We start from the raw sequence: 12556 nt of genomic DNA on the forward strand, positions 1-12556 counted from the left end.
GCAATAAGAAGGAGAATAGAAAAGAAGTGGGAATTTGCTGAGAAAATAAGAGGCTTTTTTTAAAAATGATGAATTTACACTTATAGGCATTCGGCAAAACCAATGCAAGGAGAAAATAAATGGGAATTTAATAAAAAAAGTAGGGATAAAATTGGAAATAAAATATTAGAGGAAAACATTAAGGGATAAAAAAGAAAAAGAAAGACGAAAGGAAGGACAAAATTGAAAAAAAAAAAAATGGTCGACACCTCCTTACTTATTGGTTTGGTGCTTATTATATATAAGATATATTATATATATATATATATAATATGTATTATATTATTTGCTGAAAAATAATATGAGAGCCACTATCTTGATTTCAGATCCGAGTAACATTAAAAGGCCCCCGGCCCCAGCGGCCAGGTGGTGGGGGCGTCCTGCTGGCGAATATCTCAGCCTTAAATCATGAGAAATGAGCAAGATAGAAAATGATAGCACTCAGCTCAAATATGGTATGTAAAATGGTACGTACGTAGCTGCAAAATCAAACAAATTAAGGAGTAATTATATCTCAAACAATTGGTACGTACGTAGCAGTACATATCGGGAAAGTCCAGGATTTCGGCAATAACTTCTTACTCTCGCACCAAAACAACCTTTTTTATTTTTTATGGTGCTCAGAAAAATAATTGAAAATACAGCGTGCAAGATCATGAATTGGAAGGTGAACACAACCAAATTAGTGATTAATGTTTTTAGGCTGCGCGCATCATGCATGCTTAATTTATATAAATTCAGGGACTTGGAAGGTGCTTGGATCCATCTCCTGGTTGATCCAACCATACTTCTCCATAAAAGGGTTGTCCGAAGACTTTACTGGGTACCTATCAATGCAGTCCTTCCACACATTTCCATCGCCCAAATCCCTCATTACCTCCCACAGACTGCTATTGCATTTGAAGCCTGCACCCAAGCTTACCATGAATATTTTATCACCTTTTTTGAGCCTTTTCTTGGCCTCCATGTACCCCAACACATACCAAATTCTGCTCGCCGATGTGTTCCCAAACCGATGCAGTGTCATCCTGGCGGGCTCTACATCATACTCGCTAAGATTAAGACTCATCCCGATGCCATCTTTGACAACCTTCCCACCCGTGTGCAGGCAAAAATGGTCGACAGTACCAGTCTTAAAGTTCATCTCCGTTTCTGGTCCCCCAGTAGTCTTTTTGGAGGAGCTTCGATTCATTTTCCGGGCAAGGGTCACAACCATAAATCTAACCAGTTCCCGCACTGGCAAGATCTTGGGGATATCTGTCTCAGGTTATCGGCAAGAGCACGTGTAGCAGCTTTTGGGAGAGTCTTGCCAAGGTTTATTCCCAGCCTACCTTGTTCATCTTCCTTTTGCATGCAACAACCGTAAGACTCATCTCTAGCTAGCCCCATGATGTGTCCTAACTAGGCACTTTAATCTGAACATGGCTCGGTTTTTCATTGCCCTTTTGTTAGTCAAAAGGATTGCAGACCCACCAGAACGGAACAAACAGTTTGTAAGAATCATTGATCTATCATTACCTGAATACCAGTTCGGACTCAAAGATTCAGAAGTCACAACAAGTGCAAACAAATTCTTGTAGGACTTGCAGAGGTTTTTGACTATGTCGACTGAAATAAGGCTGGTACTGCAACCCATTGCAGTGAGATTAAACACCTTGATGTCATCCCTCATTTTGTAGCGGTTGATAATCGTAGCACTTAAAGAGGGAACCGCGGAGAGCATGGCTACGTTAACGACAAGTACATCGATTTCCGAGGGAGAAACGCCTGATCTGGACAAGAGATTTGCAATGCAGTCCTCGAAAAACTCCTCCATTTCCGAGATCCCATCCAACGGTGTGGGATTGTCTTCCCTGCCGGAGAACATGATCCTTGGTGCGTAGGTTTGCTCGCCAAGGCCGGCGCTCACAATGGCTCTTAGGAGGAACTTGTACTCAAGGAGACCAAGATTCTTTGTCCTCTTGATGACCTCCCCACAGAACTTCGTGCTTAGCATTCTGTCGTCAGTAGGCTTATAGCATTCATAGTCCAAAATGTAACATTCTAGATCTCATTTTGCACCAACCCACTTCCAGACCATTAACAGGAAGTACAAGGTGGCAAGAGCATAAAGTAAAACGAGAAGCTCCATGAGAGAGAGAGAGAGAGAGAGAGAGGTCCGACGTATTAGATGTGGGAACCCAAATGGAAGTCTTATAAACGAGCAGAGTGGGACCGATCAGAGTGTAGGAGTTGGAGGTGCGAAAAAACAGTTCTTCGGAGTGCAAGCAATGGTGCGTACCGATTGCGTACCGACGGCCTACGTGGAGAATTTTGTCAGAGTTAAAAAAAATGTAAAAAGAAAGAAAATGCAGAAAATAAAAAGAACTATTTATAGGGTCTAACCGGTCCGGTTTTGGACAAAATTTAGGACCGAACCGGTATGTACCAGTTTTGTATTTTTCAAAACCGATTACGCCCCGATTATCCTCCTAAACCGGTACCTCCAGTTTTACCGGTTTCCGGTCCGGTCCGGTCCGATTTTCTCGTTTTTTTTAAATATAAAAAATATATAATAAAGTATTAATTTTTATTATAAAATGTTATTAATAATTTAATATATATATATTATGCTTAAAGCATATGATCAATTAAATTTTCATTTTTAAGATTAAACTTTTATTTTATAAATTATAACAACATTATCTTATATATAATTATATTAATAACATATGATCAAATAAATTACAAATATTCATATTTAAGATAAACATTTTATGTTATTATTTATAAATTATAATATGAAATTTTTTCATATATGATATATAATTATATATATTATATATAAAAATTTAACATATAATTATATATTATATATATAAATATTTTGTATAATATATAAAATTAATTTTTATATTTTTTTTCCAACATGTCCGGTTCGGTCCGATCCGGTCCCGAAAACTACGGAACCGGAACCGGCCGGTTTTCATAAAATAGGAACCGGTTCCGGACCGGACCGGTTCAAAACCGGACCAACCAGTCCGGTCCGGACCTGTTTTCCTGTTTCTCGGTTTAAATTTACACCCCTAACCATTTAGAGGGAAAGATCCTCCAAATCTCTTGATCCCCAGCCCATTATTTCCCCAACGCCATTTATCTCCCCGAAGTTTCTTACTCCCCAAGTTTCTTACTCAATGCTGGCATCTCCCCCAAATCTCCTCTGCGCCACATCAACGGATTCATTTGTGTCAACGGTCTCAAGTATTTCATTTCTTGTAAAAAAAAGTACGTGAATATTATGATTTCATCACTGTGCTCACGTAGAAAAACATTCTTTTTTAAATCGGATGTTGCCATCTCTGCGTTTGAAATAATCTATTCTTGCCAAACTGATTTGGTCCATACATTTTGTTGATGGTTGCTCCAATGAAGCACCTCCATCCCGTGAGTGGATAATTCTTCAATGCATCTCTGAAACCTTTAACTTAAAAATTTTTTTTGCAAAAAACTTTTTCTTGACAGTGCCAGATATACAGGTGCCACAAATAACCATTGTGGTTTCAATTTAGTTAGCATTTTCTTCAGTGCTCAAACATATATTCATTTTGGCAAATCCGTGATAAAATTGGCGGTTTATGGTTACGGTTGAAAATCTGGTTGAGATGATTCTTTAAAAAAAAAAAAAAAATTTGTACAGAGGATTAAATAGTAGGTCATCCAGTCAGTTATTAATCTGGAGTATCAACATCTTAAATTCTCAAGTGACTTAGTTTTCTGTGGATCTTGGGCCTTTAAATAGCAATTAATAAACAGAGTACTAGATATGCTTTTGTGAGAGATCATTGACTTTTTTGTTTAAAGTAAAGCACACTATCTAGTTGCGTGCAAGAACTTCAATTGTGTAAAATGAGAGAAGCGGCACTTTTGGTGCCAGAAAATGGTTACAGCTAATCTGCAGTGGATATATATACTTTTGTTCAGACAGCTTAATGTCCAAGGCAAACCATTGTTACCATTTGTTGGTCGGTTGGGGTTAGACTAGACCCTTCTTGAGTTTGGTTCCTCTTGATTCTTGTATGCTAGAAAGAACTTTATCATTGTATCAAATATTTTTCTTGAACAGGAAGGGATTGCTTACATCATGTCACTAACAGAGAGTCAAAAGAATGTTTGTTGTAAAAATCCCTTAACCTCCCCGCACCCCCCCCCCCCAAATTATTTGATGGATGTCTTGTCTGATACCTCTCATTATTCCCTTTGACAAGAGTTGCTAACCTACTGATCAATGCATTGCCAATATGATCTTTTGAATCCAATGTTCCTTGGAGTCTTGTACCTCTTTAGGCCTGCAACACATTCAAGAAAATGAACCTAATTCCTTGGCTGAGTGTTACACACTCTTTCTCAATAAACAGAATCTAATTTCCCGAATTGGAGGCGTGACTGAAACAATATTGTAGAGTCTATGGACAAGACAAGGTCCTTTTTTTTGGGACGAGTTTGGAAGAGGAATTCTACTATAAACTTTGCATAGATGAGTCGGGAGTTTTTAAGTGGGGAAGGGGGAAAGGTTGATGAATTCTTGCGTCTTTTCGATTGCCCATCCTGTGTTAATAGGTTTAACCCTAATCTAATAATTCATGCTGGCTTTGTAGACTTATACGTACAATTGCAATTTTTATCCCTGCTCTAACCATGGGGACCGGGCCCTTAGGGGCTCATTGTTATGGATTGACCTACCATTTATAGGCAAGAGTTTTGTGGGCCTCCTATTCCTTTTTTGATTGCGAAAGAAACCTTGTCGTGGATTGGCTTATCATTCGTGAATAAAAAAATAATATTTATAATTTTAGAGTATATTAATCTTATTTAAAAAAAATTAAAATATATATAAAACAAATCTATTTTTTTTATAGTAAGTTCTTATTCTTTACTAGACTTGGACATTTTAAATCTATATTTAACATTACTTTATGCATAATACCTTACACTAGTAAGGATTCTACATGCAAGGCATATATGCCCGATTGAAACTCCTACTACATTTTATCAAGATAAAAGAAACATAGAATATGAAACTATGGAATACATAACAAATCAAATATTTAGAACTTTTTATATTTAAATCATAATAGGATGTGCATTGCTCCATTTGTTATGGAGGTCCTCTTTGGAACGGTTCGGCTATTCTTGAGTGTTTAACGGCTCTCAATAAAAACAAGCCACGTATAAAAATCTACACTAATATAATAAAGTTGATCTCATCTGATAAAACCACACTCAGTACAGTCTCTTTTTGTAAGTTTTCTCTCTCCTCATTCTCAGCAAGCACTCTCTCTCTACAACCTCTTTCTCCTCACTCTCAGCATAATTTCTTTCCCCAAGCTCTCCCTCTCCTCATTTTCAATAAGATCTCTGTCTCTCTTCATTCTCAATAAACTGCTTCTCTTGATGATGTTAATAAAAGTTTACAATGTTGATTTACGTATTTTATTTTATTTTTTTAACCTTGGACTTGTAGAAAATTGTTGGACAGATTTACAGAAAACACGAAGAATCGAACCCATCAAGAAGCCGTCCAAAATACCCCACAACCTCCATTAATGACTGAAAAAGCAGTGGTTTATCCCATACAACACCTAGAGGGGGGGTGAATAGGTGCAGTTCAAATTATGTGGACTAATAAAATTTAATGGCAAGAAGCTAATAAAAGAAGACACAAATCATGCAAATAATCAACACAAGGATTTGGTCATGAAATGGAAACTCATTTGAAGAACGTCTTCAAATTCTAAAACCACTCCGGGTGTAAGCCACCACCTAAAATCCACTATAGAAAAAGTTCATTACAACCAATTTAGTGACACTCACAAAACCTTTGTAGTTCCTAAACTTGGCTTGCAACATCACGAGTGACCCACTCGATCTCTACACGCATGTAGTGTCGGAACTCCGACCTTCTATAGCTTTCCACGAGAACCTCTCGATCTCTGCATCAACAGCAGCTCCACGAGAACCTTCCGGCCAACAAAACGTCCACTTCAATGGACTTTGAAAGAGGTTTGATTTTGAGAGTGGTGTGGTGGATTAGTGTTTGTCCAAAAGAGATTCACAAGGTGAGGAATAGGTTTCTCTCTTTGGCTCTTGAAACACTTAAGGTTTTGCTCTGTTTTTCCACACCACACAACAGAAATGATCTGTTATATTTATAGTCCCAGCAAGTCACGGCGCCCAAAACATGAATTTTAGGTTGTCTTTGAACATTGGCTCGAGCGAGGTGTCGAGCGAAGGTCGAGCGCACGTTATCTTCTGAAACCGCTCGAGCGAGGTGTCGAGCGAAGGTCGAGCGAGCGTCTCTGGATGAGTTCTGCTCGCGCGCAACAACGAGCACACATCGAGCGAACCACTCTGGATGGGTTCCGCTCGAGCGCCACGTCGAGCGCACATCGAGCGAACCACTCTGGATGAGTTCTGCTCGAGCGCCACGTCAAGCTCACCTCGAGCGAACCACTCTGGGTTCCGCTCGAGCGCTGAGTCGAGCGCACATCGAGCGAACCACTCTGGATGGGTTCAGCTCGAGCGCCACGTCAAGCTCACCTCGAGCGAACCACTCTGTCTGGGTTCCGCTCGAGCGCCATGTCGAGCGCCCATCGAGCGAACCTCTCTGGAAGGTTCCGCTCGAGCGCCATGTCGAGCGCCCATCGAGCGAACCTCTCTGGAAGGTTCCGCTCGTCGAGCGCCAGTCGAGCCATGTTGAGCACACTTCAATATTTTTCATGTACCAATGCATCAACACTTGTTACAACTCAACTTTACATAGGTTTTCACAAGAATATGCCAATTGAACACATTTTTCCCTCAACAATCTCCCCCTTTGGCATTTCTGTGACAAAACCTCTAACCTATACATAGGACTTAATCCTAACACACCCAAATCAGGATTCCCATTATTTAGGCAAAAAGTCTTGAGCACATTGAGATATTTCTGCAAACTTAACAAACGGTTAAACGTACCAATAACAATATGCAAGAAATAATCTCATAAGCATAAACACTTGTAGCACAGTTCTCAGAAAAGACTTTTCATTAAGAATAACATACATTGTTTTTCAATTTAGACAAACAATAGTAGTATGAGCAGCATGTGATACAAATAAAAATAGCTGCTCCTCCACAAAACAAAACAAAGCTGCCCCAACAGCTTTCTTGCTACTCCCCCTAAATCTCTATACTACTCCCCCTTAATGTATACTCCCCCTTGATCTATACTCCCCCTTTTTGTCACAAACTCCAAGGGTGTCAACTGTCCCCACCAGATTGACTGCCATCTTCTTCATCAAGCCGCTCCTCAATATCGTCGAAGCGTTTAGTCACAAGCTGTTGAAAGCTGTCAACTTTGGCATCAAGATGATCAAATCGGGCTTCAAACCGAGCTTCAAGCCGGGCAAGGTACTCAAGAACCTGCTGAAGGCTGGGATCGACTGATCCCGCTGTCGGGCCCTGAGGCTGTGAACTAGATGGCTGAGAAGTCGAAGGCTGAGATGTGGATGGCTGAGAGGAAGATGCAGGAGGATGCTCAACATCCAGTGGGTGGGGGTAATGTGAGCACGACTCAACTGCATGGTCCTACGCCCAATGGGAGCCTTAAGAGGAACTCTAGGCTCATTAGGACGAAGCATAACAGTCTGAGAGAGGGCTAACCTAGTAATGAGGCAGGCGAGAGGCAAGCCAGTCCGTAATTTCGGGGAATTAAACGCCTCAAGCATGACCCGACACAGATGACTCCCCAGATCAATGGAGACATCATTTATCAATGCATACAAAAGAGTGGCGCGGTCAGGACCGACATCACTCTGATGACCAGTAGGATAAAGGTTTGTAAGGACTATCCTACTGAGAATGAGAAACTCGGGTGAAAAACGAGAGGTGAGAATGGGTGTCTTACCATCCCAACTCGAAAAATGACCGATTAAACATTGAACAATGACAGTCGGACTTGGAGGAGAAGTCCGTGTATATGGATAAGTGGGGTTTGCCACTCGCGGGGCATGTAGCAAGTCCGCAACCATGCCCGGAGTCACCCGGAAAACAATGTTCCGGAGACTGACTTCAAAAGAGCCATCATCAGCGATGGCATCAATATTGGAGTAGAACTCCTTAACCAACTCCACAGAAGGAGTGGGATGACCAGTGGTCAAGGCGAGCCACTGGCGAGACTCAAAAATGCGAGGAATTACAGTCTCAGAAAGCTCACCAAGGAGAACTTCCCGCTCAACAATAAGAGAACGGGTGGAAAAATTTTGAGTGTAGAGTTCTCTTGCACGAGGATTGCGAAAATGTGCTTGAGCGGGGGCTGGAGGATTTTGGCGTGAACGAACCCTTCGAGACATGATTGAAGCTGGACAAAATCAACGACCGTTAGACAAGGCTAAAGGTAATGTGAAATGCCCAATGCTTGATGAATGCACATGCCTAATTGTGAACCAAGCCAAACTTATGCAATGTTGCTAAAACTATGTCAAAATGCATAATGCACAATGCACATGCCCACTAACACAATATAACAACCCATTTTGCATTTTTGAGCACTTCAAACTCAACCAAGCCAAGATAGGGTTTTAAACCCAATGGAGGTCCCAAGTCTCAATGCCAAACACTATCCCAACACTAGAATAGACAAACATGACCATGGGGATAATGTAGTATCAATGCATGATGAAAATAAGAAATCAAACTTCATTGATGCATTTTACCGAGCACTTGGAGTGCATCCAAGTACAAACCAAATGAAAAACCCCTTGGGGGTTCTAAGAACCTCCTAAATACAAAGAGAATAGGAATGGACAACCAAGAGGTCCATTCAAACACCAAACAAACCAACAAGAATGCTCCATTTCGGAATCCCCAAATCAAAAGCCCTAAATTCCGAAATGCATGTATATGGAAAATGCATGAAGAAATTCAAGATAAAACCGAAAATGATTGGAGAGAATCAAAGATTAGAGACTTACCGTGATTATAATGGGATTTCTTGAGAGAAATCAAATGAAAACACACGGTGAGAAGAGAGAAATGTCGCGCAAGAAGGGGAAGAGGAAACGGCGGAGAGAGAAATTAACGGGCTGGAGAAAAAGAAAGCACGCGGGGCATTTTAAAACGCTTTCGCTCGAGCGGCAGTTAAGTTCGCTCGAGCGGAAGCCCAAAATTCTCAAAACTCATTTTTCATCCAGTGATTCAAGCATTAATGAAGTCAATTTTGAAGCTTGAAAAACACATAAAATGTAAAAGAGCATCATATTATCACAATTTACGCAAGTAGTAAAAACAAAGTATCACATGTAAGATGAACATGCGTGTTTTGTGAGTCCCAACTCAATCAAGAAGTTTCAACCAAAATTGTGAGTGGGGTTAGGCTAAAACAAGAAACCATAAGTGCATGGGGAGCCTTTCCACGATACAGAAAGTAAAACCTAATGCTGTTAGGACCTAAATAGTTCTGTTTGAATTCATGCATTAGGATTGGCCTATTGAGTAATATGACCCATTTTCCTTTTTCTTCTTCTTCTTCCTTTTTTTTTTTTTTTTAATTTATTTTTAGAGAATTTTCATAGGAAGAATTTTGATATATAATCATGAGGTCATCTAGCCCGTGGTCAATTCTGTATACACGTGGAGCTCCCTTACATCTTTGATTGCCTCCCCAAGAACTCACTGGTGGCAAAACAACAATTGTTTGAGCTGGAAGTGTAGTGTGTGAAGCAGGTCACAACTTACAAATAGTACATATGTTTTAAACCTTTGTAACTTATAACGGTACATGATACAATTTTCAAAAGATATAAGTACCTAATATTTTCAGAATTGACATCACGAACACTCTTTATCCCACGCAAGTGCAAAACATTATTCATGATTTTTGAGGAACACACACAACATGCTTTTAACAAACAGAACAAAAATGAAAAACAACTATACAACAAAAAAGAATGCATGAATGCATGACCATCAGTCTATACCATGTCTGGTCTGCTCCTCCCCCTTTCTCATCCACACTTGTCTCACTTTTGGATGATTCACCTTATCAACCTTCTGTCTAGTAGTCAATTGGTCTAACTTCACATTGATAATCTCATTTTGTTTGGTCAAGACCATGACTTGGCTCCACAAGTTTTGATGCCCTTTTCTTGAGTAGGGCTTTTCAATTCTCTTAGGATGGTCTCTAAGCTCAAAACAGTTTGGTCGAATGTGACCAATCTTACCACAATTGTGACAAACGTGGTTTGCTTTGTGAACTTCATGTCTCATGGAGGGTGAAACATACCTGGAAGCATTCAAGAACTTCTTACTCTTTTTAGAAGGATAGACAATCCTACTTTTAGAGAAAGTAGGGGCATGATGATTTTTTAACTTGAAGCAATCTGGTCTAACATGACCAACCTTCCCACAATGATGACATATAGGGCTTGTGTTACGAGCTCCTTGTCTCTTGGGAGGTGGGACAGGCTTTTGCACATGTAAGGGTTTCTTACCCTTTTTCAAAAGTTGAGGTTTGCCATTCTCATTAGAAGTAGGAACAAACATTATTTTTCCTACCCTTTTGCATGGGATTTTTGAAGTTGAAGCCACATCAGATTTCCCTTCAATATATCCTATACCTCTCTTGTCACCAAATGACTTTCCTGAGTTTAGGATTTTGTCAAGCTTTTGTTTCCCAGTAGACAAATTTTTCAACTTATCGTTTAACAAAATCAACTCACTTCCCTGCATTTTCACTTTATCCTCGAGTGACACATTCCTCTTTTGCAACTGATCGGTTAGACAATTTGCTTCATTCAATTTACCTTGGAGATCCTCATTTTCTCTTTTGCAAATATCTATATTCTCAATATGTGCTTTATTGAGTTTCCTCAATTTTACACATTCTTTGTACAACTTCTCATAGATTTCCTCCAACTCATCATCATCCCCGGATTCACTTCCGGATACACTCTCATTTTCAGACGTTGATTCACTTCTGTGACTTTGGCCACCAACAGAAGAAGTGAATGCCATGTAGTTGCGATTTTTCTTTGGAGAGGGACTCTTAGAAGAGTCACTTGTCTCAGAATCATTATCATTCAAAGACGCACCCTTTGCTTTCTCTATGGCCTTTTTGTAATTTGCACACTCAAGGCGAATGTGCCCAAAACCATGACATTCATGACACTGAATATCAGATTGTACCCTGTCTTTGGTGGCTCTAGTATATTTCTTAGAGCTCATTTCCTTCTTTCCTGAACTGGAATTTCCATTAACTCTCTCAAACCTTTTCTTCTTATCTCCCCAATTCTTTCTATTTCTAGATACAAACATCTTCCTGAATTTTTTAGCATAAAAGGCTACTTCTTTGTCACTCATAGCCAACTCATCGGACGACTCATCAGATGACTCATTGATAGTGTTGAGGGCTATGGACTTATTTTTCTTATCCACAGGAAGAGTATGCTCATAGGTTTGTAGAGAGCCCACCAGCTCTTCAATTCTCATATTGTCCAAATCTTTGCTCTCTTCAATGGCAGTGACTTTGGGACGGAATCTCTCAGGAAGAGATCTGAGAATTTTTCTCACAATTCTATTCTCAGGGATTTTGTCCCCTAAATTAAAACTAGAATTGACAATATGATTGAGTTTGGCATAGAAGGCATCAAAAGTTTCATCATCTTTCATTCTAATTTCTTCAAAACTTGTGGTTAGCATTTGAAGCTTAGAATTCTTAACAGCCTTGGTACCTTCATGGGTAACCTCAAGAATGTCCCAAGCTTGTTTACAATTTTCACACATGGAAATTCGCTTGAACTCCTCCTGGGAAACAGCCATGAAAATCGCATTCAGGCCTTTGTTATTCCAACCACACTCACTTATTTCATCCCTAGAGTAATTATCCACACTTTTGGAAGTTTGAACTCCCTCAATGATAACAACTGGTTCTCTCCATCCTTTTGTTATGGAAACCCACACTCGTTCATCCACAGACTTTAGAAACGCTTTCATTCGGACTTTCCAATAAGCATAGTTGTTTCCATCAAAATATGGTGGTGATGTGAGAGATTGAGACTTATCCATTTAAACCACTATAACAGGAACACACTCAGGAACTGAATCCTAGCGGAGTGAACCCTCTCTGATACCAATTGAAAAAGCAGTGGTTTATCCCATACAACACCTAGAGGGGGGGTGAATAGGTGCAGTTCAAATTATGTGGACTAATAAAATTTAATGGCAAGAAGCTAATAAAAGAAGACACAAATCATGCAAATAATCAACACAAGGATTTGGTCACGAAGTGGAAACTCATTTGAAGAACGTCTTCAAATTCTAAAACCACTCCGGGTGTAAGCCACCACCTAAAATCCACTATAAAAAAAGTTCATTACAACCAATTTAGTGACACTCACAAAACCTTTGTAGTTCCTAAACTTGGCTTGCAACATCACGAGTGACCCACTCGATCTCTACACGCATGTAGTGTCGGAACTCCGACCTTCTATAGCTTTCCACG

General features: G+C 39.8%; 1 protein-coding gene and 1 pseudogene across 1 annotated transcript; both read right to left on the minus strand.

Moving 5' to 3' along the window:
• Positions 1-766: 766 nt before the first annotated feature.
• On the minus strand, positions 767-2173 carry LOC108989614 (annotated as a pseudogene).
• Positions 2174-10023: 7850 nt separating this feature from the next.
• On the minus strand, positions 10024-12120 carry LOC118344558. The gene has a single exon (XM_035685574.1). The coding sequence runs from the start codon at positions 12118-12120 to the stop codon at positions 10024-10026; it is 2097 nt and encodes a 698-aa protein (XP_035541467.1).
• Between the last annotated feature and the right edge of the window lie 436 nt (positions 12121-12556).

The sequence above is a fragment of the Juglans regia genome, chromosome 14 (assembly GCF_001411555.2).
Source record: "Juglans regia cultivar Chandler chromosome 14, Walnut 2.0, whole genome shotgun sequence".
NCBI classification, from domain to species: Eukaryota; Viridiplantae; Streptophyta; class Magnoliopsida; order Fagales; family Juglandaceae; genus Juglans; species Juglans regia.

What these genes read in the sequence shown, in the direction of transcription:
- LOC118344558 (XM_035685574.1), bottom strand. Translation starts at nt 12,120, where the DNA reads ATGGATAAGTCTCAATCTCTCACATCACCACCATATTTTGATGGAAAC.